This window comes from Diadema antillarum, unplaced genomic scaffold, assembly GCF_040938485.1.
Source record: "Diadema antillarum isolate AM-2024a unplaced genomic scaffold, OU_Dant_1.0 scf00000139, whole genome shotgun sequence".
In the NCBI taxonomy this organism is placed as follows: Eukaryota; Metazoa; Echinodermata; class Echinoidea; order Diadematoida; family Diadematidae; genus Diadema; species Diadema antillarum.
The window spans coordinates 702795-726333 of NW_027271028.1; the positions used below are offsets into that span (position 1 = coordinate 702795).

Consider the following 23539-nt stretch of genomic DNA (forward strand, 5'->3'; position numbering starts at 1 on the left):
GTACCCACTCACTCACGACCTCGTAGTTCGTAGACGTTTATGCACTGTTAGTACCAGCGTTGCCAGGTCCCAACAGAGTAAAATCACCAAAAGGCTTGCAAAAAATCACCAAAAGCCATCAAAAATCACCAAATTTGGAAAAGCGTAGGTAAGGCTTTAATTTCAAGACAAAATTGTATCAATAAACCTTTATCAAACACTCTGCGCGAGTCTCGGTGCAATTTTCGGCGCGCCGTAGTCACACACACTAAGTGCAAAATGTGTACGATGTGTATGGACATATGACTATGAGTGTTTGTGTGTGTCGCTGTGACAAAAAAGGGGCACATGTTATGTTTCTGCAGGAAATAAGGGGAAAACTTTGGGCAAAATGCATTTTCCTTTTCAATTAGTGTGATTATTTTTCATCGGTCTAAAAATCACCAAAAAGTTACCAAAAATCACCAAATTTTGATTTGGTTACCAGGCTAAAATTTTGTCACCAAACAACTTCAAAAATCACCAAATTTCACCCTTTTTGGTTCCCGAAATCACCATCTGGCAACACTGGTTAGTACCGCAGCCGCACTCCCCTAATGGCCCTTTTGCATGCATGCATGCAAGCGCAACACAGCGATCACATAAGCGGCGGCTGGCCGCTATGTATGTAGACCGGGGGCCCAGAGCATTTATTCAGCTGAAAAGGGTCACACTTTTTAATGGTCTCATCATGTAAGGATGTGGCCAAGGGTCAATAAAATGAATTGCTGGCAAGTCACATCCTGTACCGTAAGCCTAGGGACCACAAAAAGGGACCCCGAAAAATGGATTTATTCAGCCGAAGGGGGTCACGGACAAAAGTTGGTGGATATTGTTCCTTTGGGTGTACTTATCATGAAAACAGCAATGCCAGCTATTTTATCCTGTACGGGGCCCCAGACAGTAGCCCCAAAGGGCCCCACAAATATGGTATTATTCAGCTGAAAAGGGTCACGGCTAATTTCTTTTGCAATGGAAGTAGTTCCCATCAGAGATATCCAAAACACCAATGCCAGCTATTTTATCATGTACGGGGCCCTAGACAGTAGCCCCAAAGGGCCCCACCCCCCATAGGCCTACGTACAAACACACACAAACATTGATTTTATTCAGTTGAAAAGAGTCACGGCTAATTTCTTTTGCAATGGAAGGAGTACCAATCAGAGATATCCAAAACACCAAAGCCAGCTATTTTGTCCTGCACGGGGCCCCAGACAGTAGCCCCAAAGTGCCCCACCCCCTATAAGCCCTATGTATACGTACAAACACACACACACACACACATTGACTTTATTCAGCTGATAAGAGTAACGGCTAATTTCATTTGCAATGGAAGTAGTACCCATCAGAGACATACAAAACACCAAAGCCAGTTATTTTGTCCTGTACGGGGCCCCAGACAGTAGCCCCAAAGTGCCCCCCCCCCCCCCCCCCCAACACACATACTCACACAATAGTTTCATTCAGCTGAAAAGGGTCACGGCTAATTTCTTTTGCAATGGAATTAGTACCCATCAGAGAAATCCAAAATACCAAAGCCAGTTATTTTATCCTGCATGGGGCCCCAGACAGTAGCCCCAAATTGCCCCCTTACCCCCTCCCCCCCCCCCCCCCCACACACACACACATTGATTTTATTCAGCTGAAAAGGGTCACGGCTACTTTCTCTTGCAATCGGAAGTAGTATTTATCAGAGATATCCAAAGCACTAAAGCCAGTTATTTTATCCTGTACGGGGCCCCAGACAGTAGCCCCAAAGTGCCCCCTACACACACACACACACACACACACACACACGCACACATATATATTGGTTTCATTCAGCCGAAAAGGGTCACGGCTAATTTCTTTTGCAATGGAAGTAGTATCCATCGGATATCAAAATACCAAAGTCAGATATTTTATCATGCACGGGGTCCCGTACAGTAGCTCCAAAGTGTTTTGCTTTAGTTTCTTTATTGTTTGCATCTCTAAAAATATCTTCTTAAATATGCGCTCCTTCGTCTTCATTTTCGCGGCAAGGACAACGCGTCCTCCTCATCATCATCAGTAGGCTGTTCTGGCAAACATTTTCCAGCGTATCGGCTACGTTCGATTTTAAGCCCCCGTTCCACTATCACGATCTGGACCCCAATCTGTCCCGATCTAGCAGATCGGGAGAGAGCGGCAAAAGCGTAAGGGGATCGGAAGCAGCGTGTGGAGGTCGGGGTTGGAGCGGACATTTTTTTTCAGATCGGGAAGAAATTTTGAACCTGCTCAAAATTTCTTCCCGATCTCCCCGATCAAAATTGACCTGTTTTTTATCGTACGGCAAGCGGGGAGAGCGTAGTGACAGCGTAAACGCAGCGGGATGAGCGTAACAAGGTCTTTCTGAGCGTAGTAACATCGGCACAAGAACGGGAAGAAAACTTACACAAAAATGTCTGCCAGAAGAAGATCAAGGAGATCGAGAGGCAGAACTGTTAAGGAGGAGGATGGCATTGTCGCTGCACCTGTCAGGGCAGAACATGAAGAAGGAGCTCAAATTTTCGAAGGAGAAGAGATGAAGAAAAAGAAGAGAAGAAAGCAGCAAAGCAGCTACCCAAAAGGCGAAGAAAGAGAGACTGCACGTGATGCTTAAAGAGGAGGAAGAGGACATAGCAGAATTTTGAAGAATATGAAATCATCTACAACTAGAGGAAGACGGACTATAAAAGTAAGGACATCAAGAAAAAGCCTTGGAAAAATCAGCACGTCTTTGTTTATAACAATGCGTTGCTGCAAAAGAACCGTGAGTTGAGGAGCCTCTTCGAGGTCTACAGTATATTTCTTCGTCGGTTCTGCATGCTAATAAGTTGACTGACTGCAGATCGACAGTCGAATAGGGGTACATCGGTGCACATCGGGCACTAGCGTGATAAGATCGTATAGATCGTTCAGAGCGTAGATACAGCGTGCATCAATCGGATAACATCGGCAACATCGCACTGACAGCGTAGCTACATTGTTCTAGAGCGTAGCTGCAGCGGCAGGGATCGTAATGCCTCATTCCCGATCATCGTAGTAAGAGCGTAGCAAGCACGTGGTAGTCGTAACTGCAGCGCACTTAGAGCGTTCTAACATCGTACTGTGTCCAGATCGGCTCAGGTTTTACCCGATCCTTCCTGATCTGAGAAAATTGTCAAATCGTAGCGAGAACGGCATAGTGGAACAGGGGCTTTGGAGCGGCGAGAGTGGAAGACGTGCATAATTGAGTCTGGGAAAGCGTAGGAACAGCGTAGCTAAAGCGGCCAACAGCGTTATCAAAGCAGGAATGAAGCGTCGTAGGAACAGGCCTTGATTTTATACGAGAGTAGAGAACTTAGTGAGAGCGTCGTTAAAGCGGGAAGGTCGTGCTTTGATCAAGAAAGCGGCGCAGCAGCGGGACCATGTCGTCGGTGTCTAGTTTAGACTATATTTCCCGTTCTTGTGCCGCTGTTACAACGGTCAGAAAAACCTGGACCCAGCGGTATTTACACTGTCACTGCTCTCTCCCCGTTTGAGCTACGATTCAAAATAGGTCAATCTTGATGGGGAGATGAGGAAGAAATTTTGAACCAGTTCAAAATTTCTTCCCGATCTGTAAAATTGCCAGATCCAACCCCATCACCCAAACGCTGCTGCTACGATGCTCCCGGTCCCCGTACACTTTTGCCGCTCTCTCCCGATCTGACAGATTGTATAGATCGGGATGCAGATCTTGATAGTGGAATTACATGTGGGGACACTTTGTGGGGCCCCGTACAGCTATAATATAACTGGTTTCGGTGTTTTTGATACCTCCTTGAGTACTACTTCCATTGCAAAAGAAATTATAGCAGTGATTCTTTTCACTTAGAATAAAATAATACGGGAGCACTTTCCAGCTACTGGCTGGGGGCCCCTTAACTGGATGGGTTTGTGTTTTACGTATCTCAGCTGTTAATTCCACTGCCAAGGAAAATAGGCATACATGACTCTTTTCACATAAAAACAATTAATTCATATGGGGTGGGAATACTTTGGGGCTATACCTGTCAAGGGCCCTGCATCCGGGCCACTATCGCACCTCTTTTAATCGAATTCTTTAATGTTGAATTAAATTTAGCAAAAATTTCGCCTAGATGACATGGTAGTTCGATATCATATTAATCTCTTCATTCAAATTTATTTTGAAACATTCACATTACCTCTAACCTTATTCTAAATAACACTTTTTCAACTGAAATCCATATATAAGACAAGTACCATTCCACTATCCGTTCATTCATAAATTCATAATGATATAATCACGTGATTACATGCTGCGCTCGTTCATTCAAATTGATTTCTGGCTGTCTAATTTAACATGTTCTGCAGTCAATTAAACAGATATGTTCATGCTTGGCCTCTTTCCTTATTTTCTCTCGTCGTAGTTATTGTTTTGTAAGCATCATAGCATTTCATGTTTTCGTATTCGTTTAAGAGACTTTGACACCATTTTTTTTAACGTGCTTTTTGAATCCAAAGAAGTAAGAAGCCACAAATTATCTGGCCGTTACGAGCGCTTTATTACGAGCGGTCGGCCAGTTCCAAGAAGTCAAGGTTATGATCCTCATTTTTTTAATCATTCTTTCTATGTCTTCCAGAGATATACGTCTGTATCTATTGTGCTGTCATGACTATAAAAATGAAGTTCATCTGCATTACTGGTACAATGTACACGTATAGGCCTATAATGACATGTATATATATGAAAGAGAAGGAGCGTTACCAGTCTGGTTACAGAACAACCGAATCCAGTTATACTAGATAAGAAATATGATACATTTACTACTTTATAACAGTAATTTATAGATGAAACGAAAACACACATAGAAAGACATGTTAAAATGATCTGAAACAAAGAAATAGCATGATTGGAATTTGAATGAACACGTTTGGACTTTGACTGTCTTTCGTGAAATTTGATGACTGAAATACCCTTTTCGGCAAGTCAAGGCGAATTTGAATGAACGTAGGGTACCAGCCAATTTGAATACCCATTTTACGAATTCGAACCTTCTATCAAATGAACCAACAAAAGTGCGAAATTGGCTGGGAAAACCCAACTGGCTTTGATGTTTTGGGTATCTATGATGTAAACTAAGGCCTACTTCGATTGTAAAAGAAAAACAACTGTGACTCTTTTCAGCTAAATGATGTCATAATAATTATGTGGGGGAGGGGCACTTTATGGCTACTGTAACCTGGGCCCAGTACAAGATGAAATGACTGGTTTTCGTATGGTCATCTTGGTTGTGCACTGTACAGAAGTATGCTTCCTTTGCAAATTTTTTGAGTGTTTTGCTACTGTAACCTATGGGACCCCGTATACAGGATAAGATGACTTGCTTTAGTGTTTGTGATATCTCTGTTCAGTAGGCCCTGATATTAACGTTACAAAAGAATTTGTAAGACAATTTTCAACTGATTCACAGTACATGTATAATGGATGGGACACTGGAGCTACTGTCTGGGGCTCTGTGCAGGATAAAATAACTAGCCTTGGTGTGTTGAATATCTCTGATAGGTACTTCTTCCAGTGCAAAAGAAATTACCCGTGTTTGGGGCTATACTGTGCGGGGTCCCATGCAGGATAAAATAGCTGGCTTTGGTATTTTGGATATCTCTGATGGGTACTACTTCCATTTCAAAAGAAATTAACCGTGACCCTTTTCAGGTGAATGAAACTAATGTGTGTGTGTGTGTGTATGTGTGTGTATGTGGAGGGGGGCACTTTGGGGCTACTGATGATGATGATGAGGAGGAGGAGGAGGACGCGTTGTCGTTGCCGCGAAAATGAAGACGAAGGAGCGCATATTTAAGAAGAAGAGATGCAAACAATAAAGAGAATAAAGCAAAACACTTTGGAGCTACTGTACGGGACCCCGTGCAGGATAAAATGTCTGACTTTGGTATTTTGATATCCGATGGGTACTACTTCCATTGCAAAAGAAATTAGCCGTGACCCTTTTCGGCTGAATGAAACCAATATGTGTGTGTGTGTGTGTGTGTGTGTGTGTGTGTGTGTGTGTGTGTGTGTGTGTGTGTGTGTGTGTGTGTGTGTAGAGGGCACTTTGGGGCTACTGTCTGGGGCCCCGTTCAGGATAAAATAACTGGCTTTGGTGCTTTGGATATTTCTGATGGGTATACTTCCATTGCAAAAGAAATTAGCCGTGACCCATTTTGGCTGAATGAAACTAATGTGTGTGCGTGTGTGTGTGTGTGTGTGTGTGTGTGTGTGTGTATGTTGGGGGTGCACTTCGGGGCTACTGTCAGGGACCCCTTACAGGGTAAAATAACTGGCTTTAGTGTTTTGGATATCTCTGATGAGTATGCCTACTACTTCCAATTGCAAAAGAAAGTATATAGCCATGACCCTTTTCAGCTGAATAAAATCAATGTGTGTGTGTGTGTGGGGGGGGGGGGGGGGGGGGGAGGGAGCAATTTGGGGCTACTGACTGGGGCCCCATGCAGGATAAAATAGCTGGCTTTGGTATTTTGGATATCTCTGATGGGTACTACTTCCATTGCAAAAGAAATTAGCCGTGACTCTTTTCAGCTGAATGAAACTAATGTGTGTGTGTGTGTGTGTGTGTGTGTGTGTGTGTGTGTGTGTGTTGGGGGGGGGGGGAGATCCTTTGGGGCTACTGTCCGGGGCCCCGTACTGGATAACATAACTGACTTTGGTATTTTTGATATCTCTGATGGGTACTCCTTCCATTGCAAATGAAATTAGCCGTGACTCTTCTCAGCTGCACGAATGAAATCAATGTTTGTGTGTGTTTGTACGTATGGCCTATGGGGGGGGGGGGGCACTTTGGGGCTACTGTCTGGGGCCCCGTACAGGATAAAGTAGCTGGTATTGGTGTTTTGAATATCTCTGATGGGAACTACTTCAATTGCAAAAGAAATTAGCCGTGACTCTTTTCAACTGAATAAAATCAATGTTTGTGTGTGTTTGTACGTAGGCCTATGGGGGGTGGGGCCCTTTGGGGCTACTGTCTAGGGCCCCGTACAGGATAAAATAGCTGGCATTGGTGTTTTGGATATCTCTGATGGGAACTACTTCCATTGCAAAAGAAATTAGCCGTGACCCTTTTCAGCTGAATAACACCATATTTGTGGGGCCCTTTGGGGCTACTGTCTGGGGCCCCGTACAGGATAAAATAGCTGGCATTGCTGTTTTCATGATAAGTACACCCAAAGGAACAATATCCACCAACTTTTGTCCGTGACCCCCTTCGGCTGAATAAATCCATTTTTAGGGGTCCCTTTTTGTGGTCCCTAGGCTTACGGTACAGGATGTGACTTGCCAGCAATTCATTTTATTGACCCTTGGACACATCCTTATATGATGAGACCATTAAAAAGTGTGACCCTTTTCAGCTGAATAAATCTTCTGGGCCCCCGGTCTAATGCTGCACTGATCAGCAGGGCACCTACAACACTTTGGTGAGCGCCTCAGTGGGTGGCGTGGCTGGCATACGGCCTTTTTTACGATCAGTGGTGTAACTTTTGTACTCAGAGGGTCAAAATTTCAAACAAAATATTTTTTCACTATTCTGTTTGATTCCTGTTGGAAAGTATTCAAATTTTTGAAAAAATAACGTTTCAGACCTTAAAGCTGAAGAGTTATTGGTGTAATTTAAGGAAAACCCTGGCACCTGAAGTAAATTTAAGCAAAATTTTGTTTTCATGAATTGCATCATAATGACAAAACTCTGTAGTCAAACTTCACCATGCAAGGTTTATATGGTTAACAACAATATATAGTTTGTGAATCAAAACTATTTTGGGTTGAATATAAAGTGAATAAAAAAAAAATACATGAGATTTATAAATTTTTGGTAAAAATACCAATTGACATGCAATTTTTAAGATTTTAACTATTTATTGGAGGGCAAGCCAGGTCAAACTCTATACTATAACAAGTCTTTAAGAAGGGCTACCTTCCTATGTAGGTTAAATGAAATTCCAATCATTTCTTTAAATCTTGGATTTTTCACACATGGCTGTTTCGGAGGTGACAGTTAACATAATAGAATGTTTCGGAGGTGACATTAATATTAACACTCAGTTTTTTTGAGAATAAGTGACAATAACACAAAACTTTTTCTTTTTATCAATGTTTTTAGTAATTATAACTCGAGAACAAGAAATTAACTCCCGTTTCAAGCAGATAAACCACACAGAACAAGTGTTTTTTTTACACTTCATTAATTAGCATGGGCACCGGTAGTTTGCCTTCCATTTGGACGAAGGTTGTAAGCTAAATATTGTAATCTGATAAGAAACATGGCATTCCATTTTCTACCTTAAATTGAGATGAGGGTGTGAGATCATTTTAGTAATGTTTCTTTGCTCTCAGAACATTTTATTTCACAACAACAGGGAAGAATCACTTCGTTTCGGAGGTGACATTCAATGTTAACATTGTGTTGAAATATTCATGTACAGGTAGAATATGACGGACATAAGTTAGATATTGTAACCTGAAGAAATATGGCATTCCATTTTCTACCTTAAATTGAAATGAGGGTGTAAGATCATTTTAGTAATGTTTCTTTGCTCTCAGAACATTTTATTCCACAACACCAGGGAAGAATAACTTTGTTTCGGAGGTGACATTCAATGTTAACATTGTGTTCAGGTATTCATATAGTATGTCCCCCCCCCCCCAAAAAAAAAAAACAAACAAACAAACAAACAAAAACAAAAACAAAAACAAAACAAAACAAAACTACAATTAGACTTTTGCATTGATAGCACCCAATATGATTCAATCAGCTAAAATCTACTTTGGGGTCTTAAATTATAACATCTTAGCTCTATTTTGCAGAAAGCCCCAGTCAATTTGGTTAAGTGGTCTCAAAGAAATGTGGATTGTTATAAAGGATGTCAGGAGTCTGATTCTTCCAAGTTTAGCAGTTGGATGCTCTTGGAACTGCATATTAATGTGTAAACACAATATACAGAACTTGGAGGGAAGGGATTCCTGACATGTTCTACAAAAATCCTCATTTCTCTTTGACCTCTGAAGCAAATTGAATGGGGTTTTCTGTAAGGTGTGGGCAATGAGTTATAGTTTCAATCCCTCAAATTGTATTTTAGATTGATTCATTATCTTTAAAGTTATCGTTGCAGAGAGTACCATTGTAATTTTTTGGTGGGGACATAGGTTATGAATGCCAAAAGCAAAAATTCTTATTTGACTTGTATTATGTTTTTGTTTGCACATAGTATTATAAATAGATTAATTCAAGGATGTTCATGAATTCTTCATCATTCTTGATAGCCACCATACAAATGTTATAATACTGGTGAAAGGTATTTGGTTCATCTGGGATAAATTTTCTATATACCAGATTCATTTAAACTGTTGACATTACTAAAATATATTTTATGTATCTTTCTGAATTGCTTGAAAATTACCAGCAAATCATATATATTAGTCACTTTTGAGAGTAAAAAGTATAAGATAAGAAAAAATAATTTTATTGTTTTGGAGGTGACACAACACAGAGACAACCCAACTTCTCAGGTGTTAACTAATATATTGTGAACATTCATGTCTTTCCTCATGGCTTTAATTTTCAAATATAAGCTCTTTCTTTCAGTTCTTACTTGCTATTTTGTTTCGTTATTCTCTTTCATGATAGTGGATACCAGCTCATATTTTGTTTTAGATTGTAATTCATACTAATCTTTAGCAAGTTTTTTACAGTTTGGTTAAGACAACAGTTTGTGTTTCCCAGCTGAAGAGAGCAGCATAATGCTTTTGTGTGAACTTATGGGGAAATTTTTTTTTTTTCAGTAATTTTACCCATCAACTTCACAGAAGGTCCCGGACACAAACTGGTCTCAAATAACCCTATAAGGGACCGAAAAAGGACAAGTTCACCTCAATAGACACGAGGGTTGAGTAAATACAGCAATATTATTAGAACACATCAGTGAGAGTTTGAGGAAAATAAGGCGATCCGTTCCACAGTTATGAATTTTTGAAGTTTCTGCTCAGTCACAGCTGAATGAGAAGACTTAGAATAGCTTGTAATGTCACACGTGTACAAGGATATAGAGAAAGTATCAAGAAAATTCAACATATTTTCACTTTTCTTGCATAACAAAAGAACACTTGACTTCTCTTTTTTGGAAGGCAGGGTGAATAATATTGCCCTAACATACATCAGTAGCAAGTTGAAGAAATGTGCACTTTTTTTCAAAAAGTAAAGTTTTGTGAAATTTACTTATATTTTCTTTATACATGTATTGTTGTATGCATGTGACATCATACACTGTCGTAGTCGTCTCATCCAGCAGTGATTGCATAGATACTTTAAAAAAAAAAACATAACTTTTGAATGGATTGTCCAATTTCCCAAATTTTCAATGATGTGTTCTACTAATGTTGTTGCATTCACTCAATCCACATGTATATGAAGGTGGACTTGTCCTTTAAGAAACCATTTTCTTTTCCTTGAAATTCCAGTACTTAAAGCCAAATTCTAAGATAAAACATAATAACAAAACAAGGTAAACACGTCATCAAAATTATATTGAGATAGAACTACAAATCTTGTTTTTGGATCTTTCCCTTTCCAGTCCTGGGGACTTGTTCCTCTGTTCACTTTTATTGTCAGATAACTTCAATAAATAATCTTAAAAAATACAATGTCATAAACAGTTGGTTCAACTTGGAAAATGTAATAATCATTGTCATATTAAAAAAAAATCACATAATTTTGTTTATGATTACCACGTTGTACATGGAAAAACAACAACTAAGAATTCAAGAACAAGTTGTGCACCAGCTATAGGCATGTGGCCTTTTTGTGGAGTTTGATTATTTTATGATTTTTTTTTTTTAAGATTGTGGACTAGGGCATGCATGAACTGCCACATGTATCACTTTGGTATCAAGGGAATTCTGGTGAGCTAGGTGTACAAAAGTCACTTCTATTGTGATGATTTTGTAGATATTAAATGTATTTGAAAATGTTAATAGATAGTGAAAAGGAACTGAAGTCTTGCCTTTAACTATCGCATAACAATATGGTGTTAACAAACAATGTCACCTCCGAAACACAAGAAAAAGCAACCTACATGGAAAGCTTTGATTGGTAAATCTTCACAACTAAATTGCTTAAATTGGAAATCAAGCTTCTAAGATGAAAGCATCTATATGTTTACTTCACTAAAGCAGGAGAATTGATCTTGATTACAATATTATATATACAACAGATGTGTGTATTTTGTGCATTCTCTTTGTTAAAAAAGTGAAAAAATGTAAATTTGCCCTAAAATGTACAGTATAGTAATAAAAATAAGAGTGAGAGTGTGTTAGTTGATTTCTCCACTTTGAGACTTATGTTACTAAAATAAATGAAACCATTGGTGTACATGATATGGTTTCTCTTCAATAGAAATGAGCAAAAACTCTTGTTAACAGTGTTTTGTCACCTCCGAAACAGTAATTCTTAGTTTTTATTAGATCTTTTTTTAATCTCTAGAAAATTCTCACTTCCTGTTGCCATATTACTGTTTTCATCCAAAAGAGATTCCTGTCAATTGGACAGAATCAAACAAAATTGCTTTGTCTTCGAGAAATTATCAAATATAATATGCTTGTTGTTTCGGAGGTGGCGGTTGTTTCGGAGGTGACAAGTGTTAACGGAAAATTGTAAATTGCTCCGAAATGAAAACAACAGGCTATATTTCTACTACCTTCCTTCAGAGATAATGTGAGGGGATATGTTACATTTTTGTAAATGTAATGTATAACTGATGTCAAGAATAAAAAAATCAAATACATAAATCTGTTGTCTCGGAGGTGACAGAAAAGTTAACGGAAAAGTTGCATAAATTTATAAACACTTACCAAAAAATGATAAGCTATTTGAATCAAATAATCTTTGGATCGAAGTTAAGTCAGATTGATTACTATTCTGTTTTGATGGAAATTAGCAAAGTTGAATTTTATAATTGTGAGCTAGAGCTAACTCAAAAGAGGGGTTAATTGTTAACGGAAAATGTCACCTCCGAAACATAAAGTTTGGACAATTTCAGTCTTTAAAGAAGACAAAGCAGAACCTGGTAAACATAATAGTTCTTAATGTTGGATACCTGTCTATCACCACAACAACAAAAATAATGAAAAGGAATAAACAATTTAATATGCTAGGTCTGACGAAAAAAAACCATGTCAGAGTGCATACACCAAAAGTGTTAGATTTCAAGCATGTAAGTGCACGCCACATCTGAAAGAAAAAGAGAGGAAAGTTCATTAAGGTACCCAAGATAGACACTGTGGGTGGCAAGTTTATGAGAAAAAAAATAATGCATATCTGTCAGTGTATAAGAAAGTTATACACCAATTAGTGCCAAAACCGGGTTTTACACCACTGATTGTAAAAATGGCCATACACGCCTGAAAGCTGTGTAGCTCTGATTAATTTGCAATCTAGGGAAGCATACAGTTATATTTCGGGACCTCATAATTTGCCAAAAGAATTAGAATATACATATTACCAGTCGCAGAAGGTTTAGGCGGGAATTACAACAATAATTAATTGAGGAATACCAACTTGAAATTTAAATAATTTCAGATAATTTCATGAATATAATTTTTTTTTTTCACTTTATATTTCAAGCTCACTTGATATTTTGTTGTTGTTTTTCTTCTTCTTCTTCTTCTTTTGTCATGGTTATCATACCCAGACTTACTAATTCTTATTGTAAATATTGTAGGCCTATGTATAGGTATATATATATATATATATATATATATATATATGTCATATGTTATCATTTTACAAGAGATGAGAGATGTGTATTTTCAGTCAATTTGCTGATGTTGATTCTTGTAATCAACCTTATGGGGCTAACCACATTAGCATTATGCTATTTAAGTTTGCACCCTTTACCAAGATGTGTATAATAGGGCCTATATACCGTATGTTTCATTGTGATTAATCAAAATTATGTATCATCGAAATTTGGTAATAAATTCATTCATTCATTCATTCATTCATTAAAAAAAAAAAAAAAGAGCATAATGTTGTTTGTACTTCCGGCATGCCTATAGATTCAAAACACACGTATTAAAAGAAAGGATTCGGTTAGGTGATAGCACAGTTCGTTATTCCAAAGGTGCCTTATTACCAAAGTTCGTTATATGAACGCTCCTTAAGGTATTCCAAAGGTTCGCCTTATTCCCAGGATTGGTTATTCCGAAGATTCTATGAAATAAAGTTCGTTATTCTTAAGCTTCGTTCCTCCGAAGAGATGTTCAGGGCCGGCGGAACCGGGGGCCGGGGGGGGGGGGGTTGTGGGTCCCCCCATTTTTTTTTTTATTGCACCATACGAAGGAATACATAAGGTGTTACCACTTTGGGCCCTCCCCCCCCCCCCCCCCCCCCCACACACACACACACATTTGTTTTGTTTTTGTTTACCCCGGAAGTGTGTAAGTGGCACTATAAAGAAATAGATGATAAAATGTTAGGATAGGAACTTTTTGCAACTGGAATGGCAACTTTACATAGCAACAGCCAGTCAGGAAGCTGGATTCTGTCATTACCATGACAATTGCCATTCCAGCAAGAGTTGCTATCATATCAACTTTTTGGGGCCTATCGTCCGACTTAGGTGAAAATCGGCATATACAATACAACATCGTACGCCATCCAGGAAGGATTTTCCTTCGACTTATAAAGTCAATTTTTATAGAATTGTGCGTGATCGGCGTAGGAATATATATATATATATATATATATATATATATATATATATATATATATATATATATAAATATGATTATATATATACACTATATATATATATATATATAAATATATATATATATATATAATTATACTTATACATACATGTATATGTGACCGTGCATCACAAAACAAACAAAAAGTCGCACCCCTTGATTTTATGTGAGGACTCAAGGAAGGTGAAACAGGTCAACCGAGTCAGTTTTGAGTTTTCCATATTTTCTAAAAGAGCTATCCTTCTTTTACATTATCCCTAAGTTTGGGATTATAAATTGAATGGGAAAGTGGGTTTTCAGTAGTTTTTCTACAACCCCTTTTTTGGTAAAGTATGTGATCAGGTTTTTCTTAGAGGCCCCTTTTAATTTCTTGAAAATCTTTTGCACACTCTTCACTTTAAACTCTAATAACTTTTGAAGCAATAATGCTACTGCTTTGAAAGTTCACATTTATTATGAACAGAATGTGTTAATCAAGCATCCTCAATTTCAGCTTAATCTGATAATCCCTTCATCGTTGTTGCTACAATGGTTAACATCAATGTTTTTGTCCCATTCATGGCACGGGTAACACAGCTTAGTAAAGATTAGGCACTTGAATAGACCCTGTACTTCACAGCCTCTTTTCTCAGTTCAAACTTTTCCAGAGTGTGCGCTTTCTTTCCAATATTTATATAGGTTAGGAGAATCCATTTGAATTGAGTTATACATCATTTTAAAGCTTAGAGTCTGCTCTTTAAGAATCTGCCCTTAACTAAAAATCCTTGTCTGGCGACTTTTTGTGTGTTTTGTGGTGCAGGGTCACATATAATCCTTATGTGGTGATCTTATTCGAAGATAAAAGTAGCAACGACGACAATACAAGTGTGATTATATCTATCACGCACTAGTACCTCGCTATTTACACACACACACACACACACACACCCAAAGAAAATGGGTTTTCATCGCATTTTCTTTGCTCACAGTTTTCACTATTTATTATTTGTTTCTGGTCAGTTTTCCCTCTCTTTGTTTCAATATATATATATATTTATACATATATGCTGTGATTTGCAAGGGTAAAGGTGTAGCTGATTAACTTAAATCACATTGTTTTTTATTTTGTGCTAACAAATGAAAGAGTAATGATGTGATGGCGTCATCATCTCAAGCAAATTACAGAAATATTTAGTTGGGACCAATATCACATGAAAACCTGGAAAATGTTAAGTTTCTCATTATCATGTTCGATTTTGACTGAACTCCTTCCGTTTTATTTTTTTATGTGATTGTAACAGTTTTGATGGAGTGAGATTTGACTTATTAGTAAAATATACGACAATGCATGAGAGCGTTGCATTAAATCTCATGAGATGATGATAATGATGATAATGATGATGATGATGATGAAAATCATTCATTTAGCGCCATTTATCTGTAGAAACATTCAAAGGTCTTTAATAGACTTTGATAAGGTCACTGGGAACTACATCCATTTATTTAATATGAGTGCATGATATACACTCATTTCATATTACATTCAAAACAGGACCTGACAACGGTCACATTATCTTGTCAAACCAAGATATTATTATGCATACAAGTTTAAAGATCTGTAGTTGGCTTGGAAGATATACAGGTAGTACGATTTAACATATAATGATTATAATCATATTGGCAATATAGTACAAACTTCCGGCACAGAACAAAGAGGACTGTAGCTTATTAAATCCTTAATTAATAATACAGAGACATGGATGGTCTGATGACACAGCCCTTTTACCATGATCTCTGTTTTCACCACGGTGACCACTTTGGCTGCACGTAACGAATTCGACTTCATGAGTCAAACAGCCCATGAGCTCGACACTGGGAAAATAAGGCCCATGAGTCCGACACTCGGCTAACAAGGCCCTCGAGTTCGACACGTAGTACGCAAAAAGCCCAAGAGTTCGATACATTAAGCTCACGTGATGTAATGTCGAACTCGTGGGTCTTTTTTGCTTAGTGTCAAACTCATGGCCCTTGTTTGTCTATGACATTTTGTCGAACTCATGAACTTCTTTCTTTTGTTTTGCCTAGTGTCGGTCTCATGGGCTGTATGACTAGTCGGCCGTATGACTCGTGGACCTTTTTTCAATGTCGAACTCCTGGACCGTCAATATGACTCGTGAGTGTCGGTCTCGTGGGATGACCCCGATCACTTCAGCCTAGGACTTATAATCTATATTGACAACCAAGGGCACAAGTCTCCTCTTTAAATGATGAATATTTGTTTTGAACAAAATACGACTTTCTGTGTCTTTATGAAAACACTGGCTCATTCGAACAAGAAAAATGCCAGCGTCCATTTTTGTTTAAAATGAAATCACTTTGTTTTGAACAAGAAAAAGAAGTGATTTCAGTGACTCAGGAGTGTTTTATTGTCCGTTCCAGAAATCCCCGAGGAAGCACATTTTGCTCCAAGGCTCGAATTTGGCAATGAAACCTTTGTAAAAAAAAAGGGTCATTTCATTCATACTTCACATGATTTCCGTTATCTAAAAATGACCAAAAGAATACTAAAATAGAACATTGTCAAGTCCTACCACAAAATAGAAGTAAAGCAATAATAACTGCATTGTTCACTCTGTGCTCGAAAAGCATTCAGAATCATGTACAAAAAAATACATTGAAAATCTTTATCTACAAACTTCGTCCTCTCCATACTAAATGCCATCTATTTACAAGAGTTTCAACTAACCACAATGTGATTAGTTTCCGTTAAACACAGTTTTATGGTGTATCTTGGAAAGAAGTTTGACGAGTTAATAAGTCAAATAAGAGCAAAATAGCATCATATTCATTCAAATTCACATGTTTATCTTTTCAATATCAAGAAGACAGTGATAAATGATTGTTTTGTAATGATTAATAACAATATCCGAAGTCAAGTCGTAAAGCCCAAATACACAGTAAAATACTGATATGCTTCTATTTAGAATATTCCTATCAATGGCAGTAAAAAAATATATAATGGCGTTCATTTTTTAATCCTATTTCAAAGACAACCACGTGGGCCAATTCATCCATCAGTGTGATGAACCAAACTTATCTATGTCTCTATATACTAACTGTAGCAATTTTATTCATGTTGATTTGTGCATCATTTTTTGTTTGAAAAATAGAAAATGCATTCCACAATAAAATGTTGTCGATTCCAAAGGGTATTTCCGTTATATCACGTAAGGATCAACATCTTTTTCAACCTTAAAGCTCACGTAATTCTTTATAATGACAGTTGAAAGAGCAACAGTATAATACAATAAGGTAATATTTGTGACCGTGCATCACAAAGCAAACAAAAAGTCGCACCCTTTGATTTTATGTGAGGACTCGAGAAAGGTGAAACAGGTCAAACTAGTCAAGTTTTAGTTTTCCATATTTCTGAAAGAGCTATATTCTTCTTCTACATTATTCATGAGTTTGAGACCACATAAATTGAATGAGAAAGTGGGTTTTCAGCAGTTTTTTTACAAAGCCTTTTTTGGTAGAGTAGTGTGATCAAGTAACTTTTCTTCGAGGCCCTTTTTCATTTTCTTGAAAATCCTTTGCACACTCTTTACTTTCAACTCTAATAACTTTTGAAAGGATGAAGCTACTGCTTTGAAAGTTGATTCTTATCATGAACAGAATGCATTCATAGGGCAAGCTCAATTTCAGCTTAATCTGATAATCCCTTCATTGTTGTTGCAACAGTGGTTTACATTATTGATTATTTCTTGTCCCATTCATGTTACAGGTAGCACGGCTTAGTAAACATGGTAAAGATTAGGCACTTGAATAGACTCTGTACTTCTGAGCCTCTTCTCTCAGTTCAAACTTTTCCGAAGTGTGTGCTTTCTTTCCAAAATTTATATAGGTTAGGGGAATCCATTTGAATTGCGTTGGACATCATTCTAAAGGTTGTTAGAGTCTGCTCTTTCAGAATCTGCCCTTAACTAAAAATCCATGTCTGGCGACTTTTGTTGGTTTTGTGATGCAGGGTAACTTTCGTCAATGATTCAGAATAGACTTTACTTCTACGAGAAACAGATGACACAACAAGATATCAGAACCTAACAGGATTCCTAACTTGGCACTTTTATATAACACGTCAAAAAATGTGATTATTCTCATTAAAGACGTATAAAGATAGAGTACACTAAGTGTCTTGATCGGTTGTCAAACGATGTGGCAAACGAAAAGAATGGTGCATGTGACAACCGATTATTGTACTCTGTCTTCACCCGACATCAAATTTGATCAACCTCTTCAGTTCAATAATGTATCAGCACATGATTAAGTAGGCCTAAGTTTCTTAAAGAGTATGACTATGCTTGTAGATAACTATGCATACACGGCACACGGCAAAGGACTGCAGAAAAGTATTTCCAACATGTCCGCTTGAAATATGCGAAGATAATATACACTATATCTTCTATACCATGCCTTGAAATCATTGCAAGTCATCATGTCCTTTCTGTCCAATTTTTCAGAAACAAAAAAATCTGTTCAAGTCGACAGTCTATAAAAGCTGAGAGTCTTTCCAATTTGACTCCTTCACCAAACCTCAAGCCCTCGATCTTTTCCGAAATACTGCACCGGTCCTGACAATGCAGCCAAGGTCTTTACGTCCACCGTTCTCAGATGATTTTGACATGAACGACAAAGAAGAGTTCCTCTGATTCCAAGTTCTTCACGACTCAGCACATCTTGTAAGAAGTGAGAAGAATCATTCATTTGCACTGGTTAACCCATTCTGAACTGTGGCACTGCTGGCAGCGTACATAGCAACACCAGTGAAAAGTGCAGTTACACCACTCTGTCCTCCTCTCCAGCCTAATGTTGTACCCTCTTCCACAGCACAGACTGTCGCAGCCGTCTATTCCCGAGCTGGTGCGGTTGCAATAACGCCCTCTAGTGCCGGGACTGCCCAACCTTGGATCAGGTTCACAGAAATCCGGCGACTTCTCGAGGAAGACAAGTTCTTCCTGTGGAGGTAATCGTCGTCGCTTTCGTTGAGCGTACGACGCTGTCCTCGTCACCAGTTCAACGTTTCCACTGTTCGTATTTCGCGCGCGAATTTCAAGCGCTTCCAAGAATTTCTCCATGAGTCGATTTCCCACGTCACGAAAGTGTGGAGTCTGCATCCAGCACGTCATAAGCTGACAGCTGCCCGACATTCCGTGGCATTTACACCGCTTCTCTGCGTAGTGGGCTACAGCCTGTGGAGAAACACACACACAGACAATAATCAATATTCTGTGAAAACAGAAGAAGCTGCTGTAGTGTTAAGATCAAAGATTGATTCTGACAGTGCCGGTCTTCGAATACTCAGTCACTTCGTACACGATAACGGCTATCACTTCAAATACACTTTGGTTGGTTTGATTTTGTTTCTTAGATTTTAAGAGATGTGTGATTTAATCTAATTTCATTTTATTTATTCAATTTTCAACAATAATGCAATGTCAATTAAACATTTGAATGGGCTTTCAGATAATGACACAAAATCAAAGAAAATACTGAGAACTGAAATATAATAAAATGTTGTGTCACAGAACTAATTAAGGTTCTTTAAAACAAGTCTTTGTACGGCAAAGTCTTTGATATATGCTATTTCTTTTTTCTTTTTTGAGGGCGATTTATCTTTGGATTCAATGCTATATAGCCAGATAGTATACATTCACCACATACTGATACACATCTATCACGAAACACATACACATATACGAGCGCACATATTATCACACATACACACACATGCACCCACGTACAGGACGGCCTATTTCGAGATGTCTGAGAGAGAACTAAAGGAGAGAAGAAAAAATGAAACAGTTTCTATTTAGCGTTTCTCTGTGGCAAGGCTGATACAAGTTGAAGTCTCTGTAGGGCGCCACAACTGTCGGGTTGGTAAGTGTTTCTCTGAGAGCGTAGCAAGTCGATATCCCCTGGTTCGGGTTAATAGTCTTGGTCGGCTTGGCACGGCTAGACGTCTTACTCGTTAAACCCACAAAATACTTTCTCCCGCTGATCAGCTCTTTTAAAGGAGCAATGCTATACATCACATCAGGCTTATTAACACTCGTGTCATGTCATCGAATTTTCATTGATCTGAATGATAAACTTGCAAAGTATATTTTTCTAAATTAACTCTTGCATAGAATCATGATTGCATTGATTTACAAAATACTAAGGTTACACTGATTTATGAAATATTGTTTATAACTCAGGCTGTCAGTTTGAAGCCAAGACAACTTTCATGCCGATATTAAGATTTAACATCAATTGTATAAGGATTATAGATTCTTGGACAAAACTCTCCTTAATGATTTCGCCTTTCAGTGTTTAAAACTCTTAGGTTATTAGATATTTTCGGAAACTGCTTTTCCTACAACTTTGAAATGGATACTCATTTCATACCCTACTTCTTTGCTGTCGAATTTACCAATTTGCGATTTCCACTCAAAATGTCTATTTTTCCTGTCTGAATGCAGCTTTAAGCAATATGTCGGCCCGTCCTCTAGGGTTGGGCTCCATGCAGAGATAACGCGATCATGGGCATTTGGTGGCGGCGCTTTTAACCAGTCTTCTGTTCAAACGATTTCATATCTTTAAAGTAGCGAAGCCCTGGCCGTATTCAAAAGCCTAACCGGTCCCATAAACATAGATCGTTGGGAGTGAAAAAAGTAGATTGAAAACCAGAATGATTTTTCTGATCTCTCATCCAAATGAAATAAAAACTGCCCATCTGGTAGCATCCGTCTCCTTGACGTTCATATACGAGACGACATGACGCGCATGCGTAGGCCTACATCCACGTAGGCCTACATGACATTGTATATGTGTTTAACTGAAATTTTCATGTTTATCTATCTATTATTAATATTTTTCATTTGATTTCCAGCAATTCACTGACTTAAGATAATTTCCTCTCTTGTATGCAAAGATATTTCTCTTCTTCTGATAGGTTTATAATAATTATTATGTGTTCGTGTAATACATATCTTGATTTGACAGTTATTTCCTATTAAGGAGAAATGACTTTCTTAAACGAAAAAGATACTTTTTATTCTCAAGACAAAACTTTTTCTTTGACTCATTGTAATAATATGTAAAGTGTTTGTGGATGTCTTGATATCATATACTAGTAAACGACGGAAGTGAGAGAGGATATGAGAGAAAGAGAAAGAAAGAAAGAGAGAGAATGGAAGGGGTATGCGGGTGGAAGAAAACGGAAAGGACCGAATGCTTCAAATCATTAACATTCACATTTTGCAGGGCTCCACACTAACTTTTATTTTTGGTGGCCCAAAGGCAAACATCCGACCTTTTTTGGTGGCCCGATCAGGCCACCACATTCTTCATTTCTGAAATTTTGGTGGCCCGACGTGCGTTTTTGGTGGCCCCGGTCCACCGGGCCACCGTTAGAATAGTGTCGAGCCCTGCCCTTTTGTAAGGTTTACAACTTGGTCCTACGTATTGCTGCATACCTGACATGAAACATTACGTATGTTATGATACGTACACACCGGTTTCCCCAAGTGATTCCTACTCACATCCGCCTCTCTGGTTCAGAATTATTGAGGAAAAAATATAATGGCTTAACTCAGAACTATTCTCGTCCATCATGACTTTTGGGAGGCAAGTGGGGTGAAATCGAATATTTTTACCCCATGCTGGGAAAAGTGGTCTGTCCACAGACTGCGTAGCGCCATACAACGGGGCTTGACCATTACTTGCCCGGAGGTGTTTAGAGAAATTATAGCAATAATTGTACGGCGGAGAATGTAGATTAATTGACACATTATAGTTTACATTCGTGATCATACACTGAATGCTGCGAGGAAAAGCTATCATAGTCATGCTATACTACGAGGCACAGAAACAAGAGCGCCCATTACCACTCGGTTTGGTTGCTGTTTTGTATTATCTTTTACTTTGGCCTGGTAATCTCCGTCGTATATTTTTGCCTTTCAGCGTTGCTTGGCTTGTTTTCTTCTTCTTTCAGATTTGTACTTATTACTTTTCAACCATCAAGAACGAGTCTGCAGTTATTTCCTTGTATTTTTGCTCTGCTAGATCAATACATGCAACTAAGTTGAGAAATATGTCGCTTTGCAGTGCTATTTACATACTAACTTTTAAGGCTTGTTTTATTAATTTCTTTTTGAAGAGCTGATTTATAGTCCCTGCCAGACTGTGGCTGACTTCTCAATGATGATAAAAATACACCCACAATCCCACATGATGTATGCTTACCAGTCTCCCAGCCCGTTTGTTGTGAAGGTTCATCCTTGCTTGTGCATCCCTCCCTGACTTCTCACGGCTATCCAAGAAGTCAATGGCAAAGTTTTCTCCAAACTTGATGTCATGACTGCATCCGCCCCATTCGAATCCTTCGCCGCTCCCCACGAATCGAGGATCACATCCACAGTAGGGAAGTTTGCCGGCGCTGCACGAACGTGTGACTTGGTACAGCACTCCAGCGGACACCAGCGAATGGGCAAAGGCTGTCTCCTTTAGTCCTGCTTTGAATAAAAAATACGAAAGAAGATTTGACTGATTTTAAGTTTTGATGGAAACTAGGTGGAGTTCTGCATAAGAATCTGTAACACCCATTTTGCAATTGTTACCGCTTTCTATACCTTATGCATGCATTTCTCACTTCTGTTTGTTTATTTAGCGTTCTAATTGTTCTCATTCCCTGCTATTCTGTACCCTGGCAATATCACAAACATTGGATTAACTAAATATTTTTTAATATATATTTGTAGTTATATGTGAAATGAAATTACACATAGAAAGCAAATAGTAATAAGCCTTCTGCCATGTCTCTAATCGGAAATACTTGAGTCTGATTGTCTCACAAAATTATGTATTCGCTCCATATACTTTACAGATAATAACATTTGTACACACATCAAATGGTATAAAGGCTTAAACAAATTACAATTTAGCTTTGGCATTATACTGAGCGAATCTTTCGTAAATAGGTTGAAACTGGGCTGTTTTATGTCTGCAATTAGATGCGATAAAATTGAAGAACAGACGCGTGGTTTTAGGACCTAGAATGTTCGCAGAATTTCCACACGCAAACTCGATTCCTGACTTCAAACAATCGTAAAGTGCTCTCCCATCGTAAACGTCTCGTTCATTAATGCATGACTTAAATTCGTTATCCTTCAACTCCTGTTCATCCGAAGTTGGTATTCGGGGGTCGACAAACTGCAGAACAGAAGAGGAAAAAGAAAATCTCTCCTCCTCTATCACTCACTATACCGCTGTAATCATCTTAATTCATCATCCATCAGTCTTCACCTATTTCACACTGTGTGTCGGTTTTTATCTTTTTACTAGTACTTCTGTATAGATGAATATAATTATGCCAAATCCTCTGACACTTTCTGCATCCTCCAAACCCCTCCTATCTATCTATTTTTGTTGTTGTTGTATTGATCCTTTATATTTATCTGTCGCTCTGTTTTCTTTTTTGTTATATTTCAGAGTAAGGTCCTCGAAGAGGGAGGTTTTTCGGGGAATACTCTCATGAGGTTACTGTAACGGGCTGGCCTGTATTAAAGTTACTGTGGTTCATTCGAGTCTTGCTTTAATCAAGCTCGGCGCCTTTTTGATGTGGTCTGATGTCTATAAATTTCTTGAAAGTTCAATAACCTCCTTAGTTCATTTACAATGTAAGGTGAAAGCTTTACAGGTAAA

At 38.3% G+C, this 23539-nt stretch overlaps 1 protein-coding gene across 1 annotated transcript in view; it reads right to left on the reverse strand.

Annotated features, from left to right (window-relative positions):
* Positions 1-18555: 18555 nt before the first annotated feature.
* Positions 18556-23539, reverse strand: part of LOC139721122 (protein Wnt-10b-like) — a 32980-nt gene continuing 27996 nt past the window's right edge. Inside the window, exons 4-5 of the mRNA XM_071632452.1 lie at positions 22082-22350; positions 18556-19044 (exon numbers count right to left, since the gene is read on the reverse strand). Coding sequence (XP_071488553.1) covers positions 18556-19044; positions 22082-22350 — 758 coding nt within the window. The remainder of the gene's footprint in view (positions 19045-22081; positions 22351-23539) is intronic.